The 21,275-nt window shown below is 51.7% G+C and overlaps 2 protein-coding genes across 3 annotated transcripts in view; both read left to right on the top strand.

Moving 5' to 3' along the window:
* The window catches only part of LOC128268705 (glucose transporter type 1), a 43,730-nt gene extending 33,688 nt beyond the window's left edge, over nucleotides 1-10,042 (top strand). The window contains exons 15-17 of one of the 2 annotated variants that reach the window (XM_053005897.1): nucleotides 2,064-2,167; nucleotides 6,577-7,140; nucleotides 9,927-10,042. In XM_053005897.1, the coding sequence (XP_052861857.1) occupies nucleotides 2,064-2,167; nucleotides 6,577-7,140; nucleotides 9,927-10,042 (784 nt within the window). The remainder of the gene's footprint in view (nucleotides 1-2,063; nucleotides 2,168-6,576; nucleotides 7,141-9,926) is intronic. The other variant, XM_053005898.1, reaches the window with a different exon arrangement.
* Nucleotides 10,043-10,103: 61 nt separating this feature from the next.
* On the top strand, nucleotides 10,104-13,291 carry LOC128279142 (uncharacterized). The gene is made up of 3 exons (XM_053017861.1): nucleotides 10,104-10,123; nucleotides 10,171-10,277; nucleotides 10,320-13,291. The coding sequence occupies exons 1-3, from the start codon at nucleotides 10,104-10,106 to the stop codon at nucleotides 13,289-13,291; spliced, it is 3,099 nt and encodes a 1,032-aa protein (XP_052873821.1).
* The last annotated feature ends 7,984 nt before the right edge of the window (nucleotides 13,292-21,275 follow it).

The following is a 21,275-nucleotide window of genomic DNA, read 5'->3' as shown; positions in this document are numbered from 1 at the left end:
GACCCGCGTCGGAAAAAAGGGGCAACGCCCATTATCGATGCTGGTTGTCAATTTGGCTGTCGCCCATTTTGATAATTAAATAAGGATTTAGGAGGGCTGTTGACTAACTTGGGTTCCTTGCGCGGATTAGTAATCACTGGTGGACAATGTAGCACTCGAACCTCTTATTTGCAGCGACGACGAGCCGCAGACGGAACGCAACTCGATCCAGTCCGACTCGCTGCAGCTTCACCCGGCCAGCACGGACACGAACAAAGTGGTGGCCCCGTCCCCCGGCAAAGGGGCCGACAAGCAGTAGTTTGTACCGTTTCCTTTCCGTTTTATTTCCGCTTTCGTAAGTATCCTGCCTTAGTTTACTTTAGTTTATAGTTTTGTATCGTTTATTGTTTCGGTTCCTTGAATTTTGTTAATAAAGTAAGGTCAGTTTCACGCTCAAGTGCACGGTGAAGTGGCGCAAAGGCACAGTATTTTTCGTTCGTGGTTCAAAAATCGATCCCGTAAATGTAAATCCGAATCGCTGCCAGTCGCTGTGGGTCGAGGGCCCTTATGATTTATTGGCCCACCCGTAAGTTATGTGCCCCCAAAGTTTCGTTATTACCTTCGGTTTCAACATTTTCTTTTTTCTTTGAGTTATGGTGTACATTTTTTCCAGATATTTATTTCATTATTGTTCGTTCGATTATTTCCCATCGATTAGCATTAGCCCGGGGAGGTGATGTGGGCAGGCGACCAATTTTCTCCCCTCGCGTTGGCGTTCCGCGTTCCAAGGCCGACTGTCGCCCCGGCTGGCGTCTGGTGCGCGTAAATGGAAATTCTTTCAAAGTCCTCCGGCCCCAAACTTTGGTCGAACTTTTTCGCGTTCCAACGGAAAGGACGAAAGAGAGGACGTTCAATTTCCGTGTAATTTAGCCGTTTGTTTACCGGCGGCGGAGCGGCCATGCAGCGGCCACCTGGCGGCACGGCACGGTTGGTACATCCGATACGGGAGTGTGGACCCAGAAGCTGAGATAGGTTGATGGCATTATCATTCGTTCCACACACACACACACGAACCGTGGCTGCGGGTTTCGGTAGGATAATTTCATAAATAATAGCTCAAGACAGCCCGCCCGAGGGGGGCAAGGAAAACGTTGCCCAAGACGCCATATTTTACGTCCCACGCGCGCGCACACGTGTGTGTGTGTGTGTGCCTCTTCTCGATAAAGCCGTTGTTGTTTTGGATCTTGTCCTCGCGGCAGGCCGTCCCGGGAAAGTTTTCCAATAAGCCCAACAGCGACCCGGGGCTGCCCGGGAAAACCGATACGGCACGGCACGGCACGGCACACACACACCGGGAGAGCCTTTCCGCTTTTTGGTTTATTGCTCCAAAAAGACCAGCCAAGGTGGCAGGCTGGCACGTGCAATGGCCGCGATAATATTTTGCGTCTTCCTTTTTCCTTTCACTCCCTCTTCCGTGTGTGGGATCGTTTTTCCCGCCGGGCAATAAAGTCGCCGGGCTGGGTCGGAACGTAACCGTACACGGAGAGAAGTGGCTAAAAGATGGTTCCCTTAATTTGCGTTCGAAAGCCAAAAAACAATTTGTGGGCCCCTGTTTTCTGGTGGCCACAAGCGAAGGTCTACATACTTCACGTTAATCATGCGTAAAATAGGCATCAAGTAAACATCGCACTCTGCTACACACACACGCAGCACAGCAGCACACGCACACCATCACCATCGCCACACCAAGCAGGGTTGCTTCGATTTCCGTAAAACTGCTCGATTTGGCACTGCTGTTGGCAGCTTCCCCGCACAGTAGTAGGCCGGGTTTCGCCAGGCCCTTAACGTGGCTGATCCGTGGCAGGCAAACGTCTCAAGCGGAGCACGGAAACACCCAACGAGCCACGGCTCGGGCAGAAGAAGCAAAACAGAAGAGAAACTTAATAGAGCCGCGCGAGTAACGTACAAGACAAGAAGAAAAGAACGGAAAAACTGTTAAAAATTCACACTCGTTTCCCACATACGCCTATCGGTAATCTGATAATATTCACTTATTACATAATCGTAGAGTGTGCGAATTTCAGGAGTATGCTAAACTGCGTAAATAATCTGGAGCCGCAGAGTATGAACTCGGGCATCGAGCACGCCGCGCTGATGATCTCCGAGGAAAAGACGCAGCACGACTCACGTAAGCCATCGTTTTTAGTCCTTCGACGCCCGCGACGCCCGCCGCAACGAGCGAGGGGGGCTGGAGGGCACGAGAGTGAGCGAGAGAGGCGGGGGGCGCGGTTGCGGCGGTCACCGCTGAAGACGCTGCGATAAATGATTGGGACCGGAAATGCTGGCCATTGGAACGCGGACATCGTTCCCATCAAACCGCGCGGTCTTCATCGTCCCCTTCCGGTCTCTCTCGTGCTCTCTCTCTCTCTCTCTCTCGCTCTCGGTCGGGTTTCTTTCACTCGCTCCTTCTCTATCCCGCTCCAGCACATCTGTCTCTCTCTCTCTCTTTCTGTCTCTGTGTGTCTATCAACCTTTTGCCAAGCTTTTTCCACCCAGCATCGACCACATTTTTTCAGTTTCTGTGTGTTTACTGCTTCTTGTTCCCTCTTTTTGTCCCTTTCTTTTTCATCTCTTTTGCAAGCTTTCTCGAGTTCGCTTTACAAGTTTCCCTCCCTCTTTCTCGCCCTCTGTGTGTGATATTTCTCACCAATTTCACTGTTTTCTGTGTGTTTGTGTCGTTTTCCTTTTCCGATTGTGTGGCTCTGTGTGTGCTTTTTTGATTTGTGGTTAGCACATTCCGGTCGCACAAAGGTACACCTTATTACACGCTTCACTTGCACACATCATCGTCGCTGACGTCGCATCGGTAGAGCTGTCGGCTTGATCGTCGCCACCCTCGGTCCCGGTCAGAATGGCCACCCGGAGCCCGGTCGTTTTGTGGTTTGCTTTTCCGCTTCCGTGGCTTTATGTTCGAGGCCTGTGTTCAGCTCTTGAAACGATTCCCGGCCGGCCCCCGGGCGAACAACAACTTGTCGATTGCACAGCTCACTTTGTTTAACCAATTGAATGTCCTTACTGGTAAACAGTTCCTTAAATCGAAATACGAAACAAATTTTGAAGGATCCTTTTAGCACATTTTATGCAGCAAACAAAGACGAAGTTTCGGTAAAAGTGCGTCGAATGTAGGCTTTCAAATTCCGCGCTGTTACTAGTTTAGTAACATCAACTTTGTATAAGGAACGCGGATCCACATTCGGGCACATGACCCAGCTACACAGAAACCCTCTCTCTGCTGCCACTCACATCAAACGCTGCTTTTATAGGCGCATGGCGCTACTAACTTGTGAAAGCAAGTGTCAGACCCTCGTTGGGGAGCCTCGGTTCCGGTGTACGCTACGCCGCCGTTCGGTCTTCTTGCGGAAAACTTAAGAACAATCGTCCCGGCGCAGGAAGGGAAGACCCACACAAAACACCCGCCCGGTGCGTGTGCGTGTTTAAATATTTGTAGCATTAACGGGGTTGCGCACACGCCACCCGGCTCGCTGGCCGACGGAACACGTTGTTTGCGCTGTGGTTCGAGGGAACCACCCGTTTTTTTCCGTGCTCCCATTGCACCGGAAAGTTTTCCACGCTACATTCAACCAGTGTAGCACACACACACACAGACACACCGACGAGGGCCACCTCCTCTAATGGGGCTGAGTTCCAACGCGCAAAGGACCTCTGCCTGCCGCGTTGCCTCGGAGGCGCCAGTAGCTTTTCCCAACGCTCCGTTTTCCGTATTGTAAATACAACGTGTTAAATCGTGTACTTAAACCTACACACCGCCACCCACCAGCGGCCGACCCTGCGCTCCACCCGCACACACACACACACACGCACACCTGGCACTTATCTTTGCGCCGTGCGCCGCAACGTTTGTCGCAAGACCCGAAGACGAAAAACATGACTTTCATGTTCGTAAGTGGAAGATTTAAATCAACACTCTCCAGCGACAACCGTCACTCCGGCGACACACATCCCCTGGCGCGCCCGGCACACACACACACACCCGGACCCGGGACGACTCCTTTTTGGAGGGCTTCCGCTCGCACTCTTTGCGCGTGATCCTCATTATGGGGCCGCAAGCGCCGGAAAGCGCAAACACCGCGAGCGAGAAAGAGACCCCGAGAGTGACAAATGGGACCGAAAAAGCTTCGAGCGCACGGTCCCGGTGAATCCTTTTTCCCTTTCCCATGCGCCTCCGACACCTGGCCGTTCCCTGGCCGCAGGTTGTCATTTACAGGCGCAACATTTTCATCATTTATCATCACACACACACACACACCGTTGGCGGCATCATCTTTGATGCTCCGGAGATTGTGTCGCACCCGGGCAGGCGGCCCCGGCCTGCCGGCCGGCCACAACCGGAGGGCCGGGGCATTAAATCACGCCGCCAGCAATATTTCCCACTCTCGCGGGGTGTCGCCGGCACCACCACCACCAGCATCCGGATGTCTCTATATCGGGTGCGCTTTCTGCGCTGGCTGGCTGGTGGGCGAAATGGTGCCATTCTTTCGCTTCGCAGAGCCTGCCACGTCCTTGGCTGTGGCAGGTTCTTTTTTGGCCTCTCGTTGGCAATTCACAAAAAGTCGCTCACACAACTCAATCAACATAACGCAGCGGGGAAGAAGAGCACGGCGTAAAAACGAAACTGCCCGTGAGATGTTTTTGTTGGCAGGTGTTTCTGGGGCCCCGGGCCCCTGCAAACGACCGACCGACTTGCCACACCCCAGAAAGGGATAAGTGCCAATTGAGCTGAATTTCGCATCGCACTTGTCATTATTATTGCCGCTGGCTTGGCTTTATGTTGGCTTCGTTGGTTATTATAACTAACTTCATCTTCCATTATACTAACTTACGTTGTCTCTTTAAATCTCGTTCCGTGCATGTGTCGTATGTTTGTTACGTTGTTTAATGTGTGATTTTGTAGATCGTAGAACCATACTCCGTTCGCCATTGTAGCACTTTGATTTGGTTAACGTTTAACAAATGGATAACCTTTCACAAGCAGAGCCTTTCTTATTGCTTGAAATATTCAATTGTGCGTCATCTAAATGTTCAGCAAGGTCTATGTTTTGAAGTTGATTCACCAACAGTACGAGGCTTGCCTAAAATCAATAAGAAAGAGCATCGTGTTCAAGGTCTATAAAGAAAGCAGTAAAGTTCGAAGTTGAACGAAGAAAACAATTTTACCAGAAATTGAAAGAATTCACCACCAATTTAAATGAGTAACAAAACAAAAGCAGCGAAACCTAACGAAATTTATGAAGCTGTGTTCTCGTAAAAGACGCTTTTACAATGTCTTTTCAATAATCTATCAAACTCTAAATACTTTATACCCTTTATTACCGGCCCTGTGAAATTCGATGTTCGGTTTTTTGCTTCTAACGCCAGGCCAACTAGATTGATAACTAGAACCTGTGCGATTGATAACTAGAAAATGTGCGGATACCGTTTCACTTTTATTTTATTAAGAAGAAGAACTTAAAAGAACACAAAACAGTAAAACTTTTTCGAATTTTAAGTTAAATAATCTGCAGTATTTCTTCTTTATATTTCTCTGCAGTTTATTTCTTTGTTTACTACGTACTTAGTATACGTCAGATGTTTATACCCGTTAGCAGAGTAACGCCGTTAGCGTTACCGTAGTAACTTAACGTAACGTGACATTTGTTTCTTCCATTGTCATAGTAGATTAGCAAATCATTTATTCGACGAATCGATTAAATAAGTTCAATAGTTTTAAGCAAATAATGTAAATAGACACAAAGTTGTACAAAACACCGCTAATACTTCCGAAAAGTACAACAAACGTAGTTTAAACCGTAGAACAAACAAACCAACCACACTGCGACACTAGAAATGCCAATGCTGGCCCACTTAACCAAGAGACTCTCGCAAATGCTTCACCACCATCCTTAAATGCTCTCTATCTAGGACTCTTTTGCTCTCTGTCTCTTCCTGACACTCGATCACTCACCGCCACGCTCCGTTCGCCAATCCGTGCAAGCTCAGTACTGCACCGATACCGACGATAAGCCACGGGACACACCCACAACACGCAAACACACACACGTACACACCCACACACACACACTAGTCACTAGAGTTTTGCCTACAGCTGAGTCAGCACCTTGAGCTCGGCAGAGCCAAATGGCGCACGGCACACGGCGGCTCAGCTTGTTCCACGCAGTCCGCTTAGCAGACCTTCCGCTTCCGCCGGGCCAGGCGCTCGCCGACCCACCGACAGACGGTCCCACACCCGGCCGGCGGCCAGCGCAGCGCGCGGCGGCGCCCTGGCCGGCTTCTGGCTCTTCCGTAGTGTTTGGCGCAAAGCGCAAACCACACCACCGTAGTAGGTGCCGTCCAGTCACACGGCACGCCACGTCACGGGGCACGGTACGACCTTCACCCGCGCTCTCGCTCACTGTCACCCTTTCACCCAAAACCACCCCCACAAGCACTGGAGGGGTCCTTCGCGTTGCGTTGCGTTTCACTTGAACTCGTCTCGTTCCTGTACTCGTCGATCATGCTGCTGCTGCTGCGGCTCCTCAGTGTTTGGGTCCGCGATGCTCGACGGTGAGATGGGCCCGTATCCGCTGAGCGATCGGGGCACCATCGGATACGGGTCGGCCACGATGGACGGTGAGATGGGCCCTTATCCGCTCGACGGCGAAATGGGCCCTTATCCGCTCGACGGCGAGATGGGCCCGTATCCGCTCGACGGCGAGATGGGTCCTTACCCGCTCAGTGACCACAGCAACCTGCTCGGTCCGTCGTACGGGCTGGGCGGTTACGGGGCACCGGCGAACTACGGTACGACGACGACGAAGATGGCGGGCACGACCGTTGCCATCAGCACCAACTGTTCGCCGATGCCGATGCGGCGGGCGCGCATCAGCGGCGGCGGCGGCGGCGGCAGATCCTCCGGAGCGCACCACGGGAGCACCAGTAACAATGCCAGTTACGGCTACTCCGGCCACCCGCCGGCACCGGCGCCCTGCCACAGGCATGCCGGCGGTGGTGGCGGTGGTGGAGGCACTGCTGGTGGCACCGGCGGCATTCCGGTGCGGGACAGCTTTCGACGTCACTCGGCCCACGGACGGATCGTTTCCACAGGTACAGCACACGCAAATCGTAAAAAGATCCGTTTTTTGAGTAGCGTTCGATTTGCGGGGCGCGCGCGGGGCGGATGGTACTGTGGCCTTGAAGAGAAATCCCCCCCCACCGAACCTGTCAATGTGTTCCACATTACCTGTCACAATCTGAGCGATCTGAGCCTACTCTTTTACTTTCGAAACGAACTCTTCTCGGGAGCCCTTCCTAACCTCGACTTGGAGCGCTTCCTTTCTTTCGCTCTCTTTCTAACGCTCTGTCTCTCTCTCTCTTTCTTTCTCTCTCTTCTATTCCGTTTCCTGGCAGGTCCCTAAAAATGTGGCGCCCTCTTTCGGCCGTTTTCCCCTTCACTCAGGGCTTCTTCTCTAGTAGCTTCCTTCGTTGCTTTCCTCGTCGAGTCGAGAGTCCTGGCGTCGACTTTCTCAAACCGCGTCTTGCAGACATCAGGTACTGTTTGAGTTACGCTATTTGACCCCTACGCTTTGAACACGTGGTGCCTCAGAGAGAGCCCCCACCCCCAGGGGCCACCACAGTACCATCCGCCGTGTGACCGCGTGTGTTCGTGTGCGTGTGTGTCTTGTTATTAAATATTCAATGTTTCAGCGAACAAGGATCAGTCCAAGCGAGAGCCGCGGACCACGAAAAGAACCAAGTAACGTTCTCGATCGATCCACGGTCGTTGTGCGTGTCGTGTCTCTGTGACGATTGCGCTGGGCAGGGATAAGGGCATGGGGCCATCGGCCCCCCCGGAACCTGTTTCGCTTTCGTTCCTCGGCATCCTCCGTTTCCTCCTCCTAACAACTCTCTATGGCCGTTGCCGGAGGTGGACTCGCCGCGCCGTGCCTAGCCGAGCTGCAGCTCGAGCGAACAGATAACAATTTCACACACACACAGAAACAGAGACCACACACTCCACAAACATCACTCAGGCCGAAGTATCGGAGCGGATCTTAATGATGCGATCTTAATTAGAGAGAGAGTGAGTCCCGGGGTGGTGGGCCCCATTTGGTGGGCCACAAAAATTAAGCGAACGCAACAACCTGCGCCCCATCAACACGAGTCCAATTGGTGTCCTTCCGATAAATGGGGGGCGATAAAAAGTAATCCCAACGGTGCCCAAGGCCGTCAGTAACTGTCACGGTCGGTCCCATTCCCCGTTGATCGATTCACCGTTGTAGTCGCCTTACAGGACGGTACTTAGACCGCGTAACGAAGATAAAAATGCAAATCGTCGCCATCGTTTCCAAGGAGCCCTCGGCGACACATTCGACCCTAATGCGGCCGCCTGCCATGGGGCCAAATTGAAGGCGCAACAGGCCAACGAAGGCGCGGCAAGAAGTGGATTGATTTTTAGGGGATTTTAAATTTAAACCCCAACATCGTGTGTGGGAACAGCTTTGAACGGTGGGAACCCGGGTACTGTCCGGGGTTCCGTGCCTTGGCTAATCGTTTCGGCCCCCCCAGCCGTGGCCGATGATATCGATGCATAAAGCACACTTTCGGGTGTGTGTGTGCCAAATTTATGTGCAATTTATTCATGCATTTACATTATCCAGTCCCGGGCGCAGAAGATGTGGCGAGCATAATTTTGGTCGCCTCGCCGCGGGACGGGTCAAGGACGGGGACGGGATCCCCCGTAATGTTTCATCCATAATAAATTGGCGCAGCCGATCCGTTCCGTTGGCTCCGGAAAAATGAATGATGGCGACTGATGGCGCGGGACGACCGCGGGCGGGCGGGCGAATGATAAAATTTAATCCTCCTTCTGCCCGCTGCCCGGGCCGAAAGTGGGCCACGGTACCCCGGTTGCCTCGGCTACATAAATTTTAATGAGTAGTAAAGTTCCGTCCGACGTAGATAAGGGACCGCACCGGACCCCGCCCCGGAATCGCAGGGAAAACTCCATTTTTGGTCGCCCGGTGTCCAATTGAAAATTCATGCGACGAACGCCGGAACGGAACGGAGATAAATGCTTCAAGATGAACATGAATAAAGTTAGCGAACACCAGCAGGAGCAGCGCAGCGAACGAACCGGTAAACCGGTGTTGAACCGGAGCTGAAAAGTTACAGGAAGAAACTCGAACCCGGGGAACAGCAAGGCAAAAATAGTTAATACGCTGTTGACGAAACGTGTCCACGCGATCCGAACACGGCTTAGCAGGTGAAGTGACGCCATTCCCCGCCAATAGATCGAACGACACAACACGCAACAACAACAACGCAACACACTGGTAAACTCCTCATACTCGAACACCCTCGAATCGGGGGTGACCATTGCCTGAACTCATTCTCTGCATGACCGTATCGTAGTGTTGTTGTTGATCAGCGCGCAGAGCCGATCCGGATTCCCGGATTGCCGGTCTCCGTTTTCCGGTCCGGTCCGGTCCTTCCTTTTGCATGCGGAATTCTAGTGCTCCTCGCTGTAGAGCGCGCTTTCGGAATGCCTTTTCTTCGTCTTCTTCGCGCGCATTCATTCGATTTAGTTCGTTTTTGACATAGATTCGAGTTATTCCGTTCACTTTTAGCCGAGACACGAACCGTAGCCCTCTCATGGAATGTCTTTCTCTCTGTTCTCTTTCTCCTCCCTGTTCCCCCTAAACCCGTTCCGCTTGTATCGCCTTTGGCAGCCTTAGGCCCAGCCTTGCCCAAAGTAGTAGTGGCCGGTCTAGCCCGACCGCCATCCCTTCGGCAACCCTGCCCCGCTACCCGGTCAATTAATGGTTTTTGTCTCTGTTACCGCTTTCCGACGGGGCGGCGGCGCACCATCGGCCCCATCTCTCCCGCTGCAGCCGCATCCGAGCGTTGTTCCGAAGGCGCAAGAGGTACTCAAAATCGAACTGCCACCTGTGCGCCCCATCACCGTCATCAGCAGCAAGTACCTGTCTGCCAGAACACAGGGCCTTGACTGGCGAGCACCGCCTTGACTCCTAGTGCGTTCGACCCGGGCACGGCCCCGAGCGAGGGCGATGGTGGTAGCAGCAGCGGCGTGGGCGGTCCCTGTGACCACCGGTGTACCCTCGGGAGCACCGTCAGTCTACACACGGCCGGTCGGCGGCCACGCGGCCGTTCCGACGCGCTGAGCCGTAGCCGGATTAGCCTGCGCAGCGAAACCACCGGCAGCAGTGGTGCGGCCTCGAGTGGTGGTCACCATCATCATCACCACCACCACCACCATCACCACCAGCAGCAGCAGCAGCGACAGCACGCCCTGCACCCACCGTCACGGGGCCACCGGCGGCACTCGTCGCAGCAGTCGCTGTCGCACTGCCCACACCATCGCCAGCACGGGGACGAAGAACGCGAGGAGCGAGAGCGGTGCCAACGCGAGGAGGACGAGACGGCCGGCGAAGAGGACGTGACGGCCGGCGAAGAGGACGAAGAGGAGGAGGAGGTGGCCGGCACGACGGCCACCTGCACCGAGGACGAGCGGCACGCGGCCGGCTCGGTGTCGACGATGTACGCCGAGAACTGTCACTGCAGCCGGGGCAACCTGACGACCACCGACGATGACGACGAGATCCAGCAGTACTTTATAGTGGACCACACCCAGCAGCAGCCGCAGCACCACGTGCCACCGGCACCGCAGCGCAGTGTCTCGCGGCGCCCGTCCGTGTCGAGCGGGGCGTCGCGCCGCAGCACTCCGCGGTCGCGGCGTGGCACGACGACCCCGATGAGCTGCTGTTCGCACCACTCGCAGCCACCCGGGATGGCCGCTGCCGCCGCCGCTAGCTACCAGCACCACCAGCACCACCATCCGCAGCGCTTTACGGATCCGGAGTCACCGGCCGCTGTAAGCCGGCGGACCGACAGTGGGTCGAATGCGACCATCTCGAACTTCAACATCAATCCGGCGCGGTTCCAGTGCAGTTACTACACGGCGGACGAAAGCGAGAACTCGTACTGTTCGATCAGTGGCGAGAACATCCGGCAGATCCAGGCACAGACGGCCATCCAGCATCGGCTCGATCGGGAGGAGCAGAAGCAGCGGCTGGTGCCGCTGCCTCTGCAGCCGCCAGATCAACCGGCGGCGGTGCTTGCCACGGATACCGACAGCCAGCAGGATGTGGCTAGCCTAAACGAGTCGATCCTTTCGACGGGCGTCGAGTCAACGTCGAGCGATCAGCGGGGGCCGGCGGACGGTGGTTCGACGACGACCACGACCAGCACAACAACCACGTCGACCACGCAGCGCCAGCTGCTGCACCAGGTTGGGTCGGGTGGACCGGGGAGTGGAGGACGCGGCACACCGAAGAGTGCCGGAAGCCAGCTCGTCCTGACGCCGTCCAAGATCACGATCGAGAACATTGGCCAGCTGTCGGAGCTCGGCCGGACGGAGAGCTACGAGTTCGACGATCTGGACATCAACATCCCGGAGATCTTTCAGTCGCCGTCGAAGATCAAATGGAGCTTCCTGGCGCACCTGGACGAGTCGAAGTCGAACAAGTCACGCATCAGCTCCGTGTCGAGCCTGGTGGACGCAGCCAGTAGTGGGCGCGGCCGGAGCGGAACCGAGTCGGGCGGGGCCGACGTCAGCGAGACGGCCAGCGACAACGAGTACAGCCCGAACAGAATCCGACGCCGTCGGCCGGAACCCCTGCCGAGCGAGGCGGTAGGCGGCGGCCCGAGCGGTGGCCAGCAGCCGGTGGGAGCCGGCGGGATTCAGGCGTCCTCATCTAGCTGCAAGATCGAAGAGCTGCTGAAGAAGTCGTCCCCGTCGGCATCGTCCGACTTCAAGACGGTCTCGATCTGGCGCGCGGAGAACGGCGACGAGGGCAACGCGATCATCTTCCACCACGAGAGCGAGATCGTCGAGAATTGCTGCACGAACCATTTTTTAGACCACAGTAACTACGACGTGTGCCGTGTGGACAACTGTGACTACCTGATCCGGAGCAGCGACACGGATACCGGCTCGAAGCGGGCGTCCTGCGGCACGCTCTGCAAGAGCGAGGAACGCCTGAACAACGCGATCGCCCCGTCGGCCTCGCTGGCCAAGCAGCTGGAGCTGAAGCAGCGTAACGTGTTCACCACGACCGCCGGGCCGGGTGCTTCGATGAGCGGAGGGGCCTCAACCACGCCGACACTGGCCGCAACCGCCCCGACGGCCACGGTGTACAGCATCATCTCGCCCGATCTGAAGCGATTCGAGAAGCAGACGAACCTGAACCGCCACTCGGTCAACCTGAGCCAGAACCTGCCGGCCTCGCCGACGTCGTCCTCGTCCACGTCATCCATCTTTGCCGGCAACTACGGCGGCTCGTCCGTGTACCGGAACATCAATCACCACCATCAGCCGGAGGCGCACCACGGGATCTCGTCGGACTACGACAAGCTGGTCAACACCACCGCCGGGACGCTGTCACGCGGCGCCGGAACCTCGTCCCGGTCGCGGCTCAACACGGCCCCGCCCAGCACGGGCTCCCGGTCGGCCACCTCAACTCTCCGGCGACTCACGACGACGACGGGCGGCTCATCGACGACCACCTTCAACAATCAAACGACTCCGAGACCGCACTCCAACAACAACTACTACGACGACGGAGCGCGTACACTGTCGACCGCTTCGCTCCGGGGGCCACCAGTACCGCCACTCCACGATGCGGTAGCGATCGTCACGACCGGTCCGGAACCGGGCGACCCGGCGCTGCCCCCGTTCAGCATCTCGGCCGGGGCCGAAACGGCGGCCGCGGCCGCCGCCAGCCAGTTCTACAACAAATCCTACCACTACAACCTGACCGCCCAGAACCAGCTCTACTTTCAGGCCTTCTCGAACGCGGTCCGCGAGCAGGAGCAGCAGAACTGCGAGTTCCACCAGCACCAACCGCAGACGCCGTCGCCGCAGCCGCAACCCAGCTGCCCGCAGTGCTACGAGTACTACGGCTGCCAGGCGCAGTACTACGCGAACGCGACCAACGAGGCGGACAGCGAGTTTGCCGAGGCCAATGCCGCCGCCGCCGCCGACGGTGGTGGCGGAAGCAGTGCCGGGCCCGGCGGTGGCGTGATGCGACGGCGGGGTGGATGGCGCCGGAACGTAGGCACCACGCTGCGTATCAACGGGCTGGTGAGGGTGGTCCGGACGAGGGCCCGCAAGTGCGCCGACTACATCCGTCAGAAGGAGCACCAGAGCAACAACCGGTTCCGGCGGCGCAAGTAAACCACTTCACTTCGGAACGGAGCGGCGTGACGCACAACAGGATGCGAGGCTGGGGCGCGTAGGCCCAAAGGGCTCTAGAATATAAGTGAGTGAGTGCGCTGTAGGCTATAAGATGCGGCATGTTGGGGCGGTAGGTTAAGGGGGGGGGCCCACTAGGGGCCCAACACACACTAGGGTAAGCGAAGCGCTAGGAACGTCGCGAGAATACGTCGCTTTGGGTTTCTGTACCGTTCCGTTACAACGTTTCCGTTATTCAGTACACACACTGAGTAGCTTTGTCTATGCACAAATTAGACGACTAGTACGTAAGCGGTGGGTCCGTCGTGGGGTCGCACTGCGAGAGCGACGAAACGCGCCTATGCCACGAAGGAATTCTATGCCATTTCCGGGGGAGGGCGTATTAAGTAAGAAATTTGATCTTAAAATCTCTAGTCAAGACGACGGACGGGCCGGCGTCATCCCGCTTGTTGTACGTGTTAAGGACCTTGCCGAGGCGCGAGCGCGGCGCACCACACACAGATTTGTTATACGGACGACGGGACGACGGTTCCGGCTGTTTCGCTCCTCGAACTAGCAACTAAGACACTAGCACTGTACATTGATAAAGATTTTACCTTCAACCTACTCCCGGACCGCCCGGCGGCGGGCGGTTTCGGAGGGAACTTTGACTGAATTAGTTGTTTGGTACCTTGCGTTTGTAAACACACCTACCTACCTACCGTCACGCCGTCTAGTTAAATGCAAATGGAATTGCACGTGGTGGAAGGAACCGTTGTATGGTTAATTGCCGAACTGTGTTACGCGCCCCGGCCACGGTCACCGTCGTGGTTGGCTGTGTGTGCTTTTCGCGGCTATCGATTTCGTTTCCCGACTCCCGTTCCGTTTGCCCCTTCGCCGCCGATGCTGTATTTGTGGACACAATATCCCATGGTTTGCCCAATGTAAAAAGAAAACAAAATGGGACAAATAGATACAACACGGGACGGGCCGGTTGGCGGACCCTGCTTGCCAGAACGGAACACAGCTAGAAGCAAAGAAACAAACAAACAAAAAAAACATAACAAACGAACATATTTTAAGCGTCAAAACATGTAGATAATGATTTTTCTGTACTTACGTCTTAGCAATTTGACAGACACAGAAAACATCAACGTAACACTACGGTTTAATAATTGGGGGGATAAGCAAAACGAGAGAACCTAGAACGTATAAAGAAGCAAAAAAAAAACAACCTAGAGACAAACCTTATACAACTAAACCTTAAATACCACATAATGGATAACTCTTACTTACCGTCTAAGTATAATATAGATATGTAAACGGTGAAAGTGTAATACGCCCGGTCGGGAGGAGTCTAGCAAACGTGTTGGTAGAAATAATTGGAGACAGTGAGAGCGCGAGGGAAAACGAGAGCGAAAGTAGTAGAAATTTATCAACTGTATAGCTATCACTGCAAAATTATTACCTTAATTACTACACGACACAGCGAGGTTAAGTAGCCAGGCCAGGCCTGCCAGGCGAGTCCTTCGAAACAATCTGCGCAGCCGCCGGGTGACACTGGCTGTCAAAAACCGGTCGACTATCTGTCATACTGCGCAGCAGCAGGCGTCGGCGCGAACGAAACCGAACAGAAAACAGTATATTAACAGTACATATATAAAGTAATTTTGATGCACTGCCAAAATGGTTTTTAAGAAAAACTTACCTAAACCGAAAATAATAATACCGTTTCGACCGCGACCGCTAGCCCGCTAGCGGTCGTCCCAATATGTAGTGGGTTAGAATAAGGGTATCCCTCCTAGTGTGTAACAATGGCGACCGGGCGACCTGGCCCATTTCCAATCGACCGTGTTTAAGAAACGGGTTTCGAAATGAGGTCCTCACACAAGCGTTAGCGTTATTTGACACGAGGTCGCATCACTTGAACATTTAAGTTGTTTTTGGACCGTTTCTTCGTGTTCGTCTCGGGCGTATGACGGTACCGGCACATTCTTTGAGCACCGTTCCCTTTGTTGATGTCTGCCGTATCACGCCTTCTCGGGAGCATAGATTAAGGGCTCACTGTTCCCTCACTGTTCACACAATGTACGGCAAAAATCGTATTCAAATCACTGCCAGAAGCGTTTTCAAGTGTTACATTTCTCCCTCCTTGCGTTGTGCTGAAAGGGAAACGCCCAACAAGCGCGCCAAGCAGCGAACCATGAGCATTGCGTTTCCGCCTGCTTCCGTTCTCCCCGACCTGTGTTGATCGCGATGCCATATTTCCACTGGCCAGTGGGCCACTTTAAACGAAAAAGTAAACTTAAGTCCCTAATACACACACCCCCGGACAAGCATATTCCAGAAAACCCAACCTCCCCAGCATAAAAAGCACACACTCTGAACTAAGAAAGATATAGGAACTATAATGAGATACAACAGTACACTAAGGGCTAAAACTTCTAAAAGCAAAAAAAAATAAAAAATATTAAAATTCACAAAACAAAAAATCGTACACACAACCCACAAACGAGTTCGAACAATACGAGTGTCGGTAGGAAGCGTTAATCGATCGGTCGATCGACCAAACAGCGACGGAACTGGTGCCGAGGTGCCGAGGACGGGGCATGAAGCGAGGGAACGGATAACGTTAAATAATTATTAAATAAATATATTACAATGTATTCTGAAGCGAGCGAGATAGAGGATGTACAATTTATAAGTTTTTATGAAATACGAAATGGGCGTAAGGAAAAAAGGCGCCACTTGATTCCGCTTCCGGTCCGCGCGGAATCGTGTCCGTCGCAAAAGGGAGTACACACTTTGCAGGCCGGCAAGGTGATTGAATCAGTTAAACTCGAACCGGAGGACATTAAGGCAGAAATAACCAAACCGGGGACTGGGGATTATAATTCTAAATGTAAATAGGGTAACCGAATCCGTGCGGGGGATACGTTTAGGCGAGCATTAATTATGAATAGTTACGCTAACGCGAAACAAGAAAATCACGAAACAGTTTCACAAACACACACACGCGCACCCCATAAACGTAGAGTTCGAAAAAAAGCATAGAAAATTGGGGCTGAAATCGGTCGCGAAAATGCGATTCGGGGGCATTCGTTCAGTCGCTAAAACACACAACAACAAAAGGTTCACAGTTCAGCCCTACTACTTACTACACACTATCAACAAACTAAAAACACCACCAACTAGAGCCGCACTGGACATAGATACTAAGAAGCCATCGGAAGCCGCTATTAGATAAAACGAAGCGAATGGAAAAACTCAACTTTCCCACACACACAGAACTGCAGGGGCAAGTGCACTGCCGAGTGGGAGAGTACGGAGTAAACGACAGAGTTTTATCATCGAAGCGCAAGCGAATATCCATCTCTCCAGTTCCATACAACTTTGAGAATTGATCGAGGAAGAGTTCAGACGAGTCGTCGTTCGAAAGGGAGGGCGGAAAACGCCTTGGCCTGAACGAACGCCACTAATCAAATGCTAACCAAATGAAATAATTAATACAAAAATGGGGTGTTTGAAGTTAAACAAAAAGCAAGGGGTCAAAAAACATGGTAGAAACTTTAACACGGAAAACTAACAATCCCCCTTGTTCAGCATTATTACCGATTATGATTATCGTCATTATTGAATTGTTCTCCAACACACACACACACACACATACACATACACACAACACACACATGATAATCGAGTTAGAATGAACGAAAAAGGTACAGAAAATGACTACGAAAAAACAATGCGGCCGCAAGGTGATCTTCTTCAAAGTGATCGCAACGGCAATGAATAACGCAAAAAAACAACAAACTAACAGAGTATCTAAATAACGAAGAAACAACACTCATACGCGCATTCACATACACACACACACAACAGAACTAGAGTTGCAATGAACAAAATGGACAAACGTAACACAAAAAAAAACAAAACAAAACAAAAGTTAAAGCTTTTACACTAGATTCATTGAGATGAGAGCGATGAAGCAAAGAAAAATGGGCACTATTGATTTAGCTGGGCGTCAGACGGGCGCAAAACAATAGGAGAACCCGCGTAGGGAACCGAATACGAAGGCACGGTAGTAAACAGTCGTCTGAAGAAGTCGCAAGCCAAGCTAGGGAGACGAACGCGTAGGAAACGCGTTGGAGCGGTGAGTGAGAGGTGATGGGAAGGGTAAGATACGGCGCAGCATAAGATATTTATTACTTCATTTAAAGATTACCAGAACCGGAGCAAAACCGAAAGAATAAATAAACCAAAATGGAAAAATTAAATAATCTCCCGCGTTGTGCGTTTCAATTCGCGAAAGAAAACTCTCGGCAGCACTCTTGGGGGGATCGCTCGTTGGGGCAAAGGGATCGCTTGGCCACGCCCACCAAACGATCGTGCCCCCGGTTGGAAGGGCGAGACAGATACAGTGATCGTTGCAGCGTGCACACGAGATAGGCAGCTACTGTGTCTGCGTTCTCTGTCACGCTGCCGTTGCCCGGTAGCCTCAGCTTGAGCTAGCTCCTGTGCGCTCCTGCTACCCTGTTACTTTGGACCGTTTTAGCGACGGCTTGGTTTGCGGACGATTCCGCCGGACGCTAGTGGTCCCCCCGGCTCGCTAGGGATCCCCGGTTCGTTTTAGGGATGCATGCGAAATTTTCCTGGGTTATTGTATATATCGAGGAGTTGAAAACTTACCCGTAAGCTATTTGTGAAACAATTTCGGACACAGAAATGATGAACCAATAGACACCCGCAGAGGCAATTAGCATTGCTATAATAATTTGTATCTTTTTTCATTTATTTCTCTCCCCCATCTGTCGCTCTAACAATGTCAGTTGTTTGTGGGTTGTTTAGTGTTCTTGGGCGGCCCCCCTGGCTCACTGTGTGTGTGTGCTCATGTGTTCGTTTCCGGCCTACTACTACAACTGCTGTGATTGTGGTTACTCTCCGGTTGCTACGCGTTCACTTGGGTTTCGTTTGTTCACATTTTTGCTGACTATGCTTTTACTGTGTTCGGTTGTGTGTGTATGTGTTGTGTACAAGCGATCTTTTCTGCGCGCGCCCACCAAAGTGACCTGTGTGTGGTTGATTCTTTATTTTTTACATTCAAAAATATATAATTTATATATTGTTTCATATTTGCATACATCTTTAGTCTATGCGCTAAACATTCTTGTGAATTACACGCACACCACGCCACGTTCGTCTTTTGTTTTCCATTTCATAGAGATCGTCGATTCGAAGACTCACAAATGGTTTCCTTCTTAACTCTATACTATAACTTTTGTGCTTGTGCGTGGCAAGGATCCGCCGCCGGTATGCTGCTCTAGTCGATGGGATGGTAAATGTGTCTCCGCGCGCCAGCCAAAGAACGCGACTGTAATGCGTAGGACAACAAAGAACAGTAAAGTGGGTACAAAGACAAGGTGTTGGAGAGACTACAAATAGATGCTGTAATGTTATCATATTAAAGCCACACTCAGAGTACAACCCTACCCACTACCGGCTACCCGGCTTCGAAACAGCGCGCAATAAGGGAGAGAACGTTCGTACAACACACTCCGGCCTCGGGGACCGCGGGGACTCTTGTTTGGACATGTCGGTAGAAACATCTCGTTTCCTTTTAAGTCTGTCTGGCCACATCGGCTACAACTGCTAGGCATACGCTAGGCATACGATAGGTACTCTTCAAAACGTTAAGTTATGTTGTTGTATAGTTTTTGGTTGATTTTAATTTTTTCATACTTTTTTTTTAATACAAACGATCATTTCTATTATATGCACACTACACACACTACACTTTGTTTTCTTCTTTGTTGTATAAAAGCTTTGTCTGTTTACTGGTTGTCGATTGGTGGTTGGGTACACTATTTGGTATTATTCTTCACAACGGACAGACAGATAGACCAAAGGATCGCCAACAGGCGAGCTGCTGCTGGTTGTAAGCGCGGCAAGGGGAAGAACGGGGGGTCGCTCTACTGGCTGGTGATTCTAGGGAATAAATCGTTAATTCGAATCGAAATATGTTGCTCTATCCATTTTGTTAGTGCCAGTGTTTTGATTAGTATTGTTCCTTTAATGGGTGTGGTTCCCTCCCAAGGGGTGTTGCTGTAACCACTACCTTTGTGTGTTTTGTCAATAAACATTTCACTTTTGCGTTTTCTTCTATTATATTTATATATATGTATATATATATACCTCTACGCGCGCACTCTAATATTAAATGTATTATCACAAATATGTATTTTCGGTATGATGCGCTGCCATTGCCGAGCCTCTGCTCGTGTGCCAAAAACCTTTTTCTTGGGTCCTACAGAGAGAGCCAACCTAGTTCCTCTCATCCTAGGGGCAAACGAAAAGCTTTTTAAAAGGCTCTCCCCAAAACGCTTTGTGGTTCGTAATGGTGAAGATGGGTTCCATTATGGGGAAGAAAAAGGGATCTTTTTGCAAAGCAGGGTCCCAACAGCAAGTGTAATGATATTGTGCACTCTGCGCAAACACACACACAGACAGTTTTATATAGCCAATCATACGCACCAGGGAGAAAATGTCCCATGTGAAGTACACCACGAATAGACGAGTAGAAAGAACGAGTACAAGTATTTTCTGAGCTAACTAGCTTTATGCATGTGTTGGCGTCTAATGGCGTCGACGGCGACCATGGGTGGCGGCCACATTAAAGTAAAGCGCGGATCGCAGAAAGGACGTAACCAATTTGAGTTGTGTTTCGTTTAAGCAATGGTCTCGAACCGGCGCGCATAGATTTATGGGTATGGCCCTCCCCCCCCCACAACAGCAGCGGGAGTAATGTGCGTGATTATTGCCGGACTCTTCGCGACCCCAATTCGTGGTTCTCGTGTTTTAACGATTATTGTTGAACATGTTGAACACTACTCTATTTGCCCATGTAACGACTAACTCACTACAAACCGTACACGCAAACACCCAATTCAATACGATCAGATCAGACGATCATGCCCCGTGTGCGTGCTAATGCTTCTACGCTCTACTGACGTCAAAGAGAGTACCAAATAGTTTGTAACACACTAAGTAGTTTGTTTGCTTTCCACTCGTCGTAGTCTTGATTAAACACGGAGGAGCCAACGCTAAAGGTAGGTTTGTTTTGTCCAACACTGTGTACGGTCCCCGCCATTATCTTGATATATACAAACTTAGATACAGTTACTATTCGTTAGTTACGATCACATATTAGTTGCAGATACATCAGTAGATTCGGGTCCCCCCGAAACAAGGACCTCGGGGAGCTGTGGTTCGGGGTTAAACAGGGACAAATATGCTTCTCGCCCAGCAAATATCGGCATAAGTAGTGTGTTGAATAAACGCTGTTTCTCTGTACGCAGTTGCGCAACATTATGCGCCCTAAAACTGGTAGTCTAATGTCCAACACAAAGCATTGCCAATCGAAACATCCGTAAGGTGAAATTAGACCCCCCTTTTTCTCTCTAGGTTGCTGACACTATGGTTAGTTGCTCAAAAATGCTAAAACTAAAAGCCCGAATTAGATGTCTGAGTTAATCTATCATTTTGCGTAATAATGCTTAGTATTTAGATTAAAATTTCAACCCCTCTGGTGCGCTGGTTCACATTCATGACGGTCGCGGAAAATCTGAAATAAAAACACATAATTAAAAGAAGAAATGAGGTAAAAAAACCACCAATCGTTTACATGAAACCAACTGAAGAATCATCAACTGAACTGAACGCTGAAACATACCGATTCCGATGTATTCTGTGAAAACTTCTAAAAGTAAAATAGAAAGCAAGTCAAGCAAGTAAACAGAACTGGAAAGAAAACGATAAATCGGAAATAAAAACAAAACAACTCAACTCGCTTCTGGTGTTTCATTTTGTGAACCATTTTTCGCTTTTTCTTTTGATTTTATTTCACTGTGCATGACAGCGCGCCTTTCCGCGATCGTTGTTGTTAATTTGATATTCATAGATGCCTCCGCACACACACACAACGTGCGAT

Source organism: Anopheles cruzii, chromosome 2 (genome assembly GCF_943734635.1).
Source record: "Anopheles cruzii chromosome 2, idAnoCruzAS_RS32_06, whole genome shotgun sequence".
Taxonomy (NCBI): Eukaryota; Metazoa; Arthropoda; class Insecta; order Diptera; family Culicidae; genus Anopheles; species Anopheles cruzii.
The sequence above is the reverse complement of the archived record's forward strand: the minus strand, read 5'-3'. Positions and strand labels throughout refer to the sequence as shown.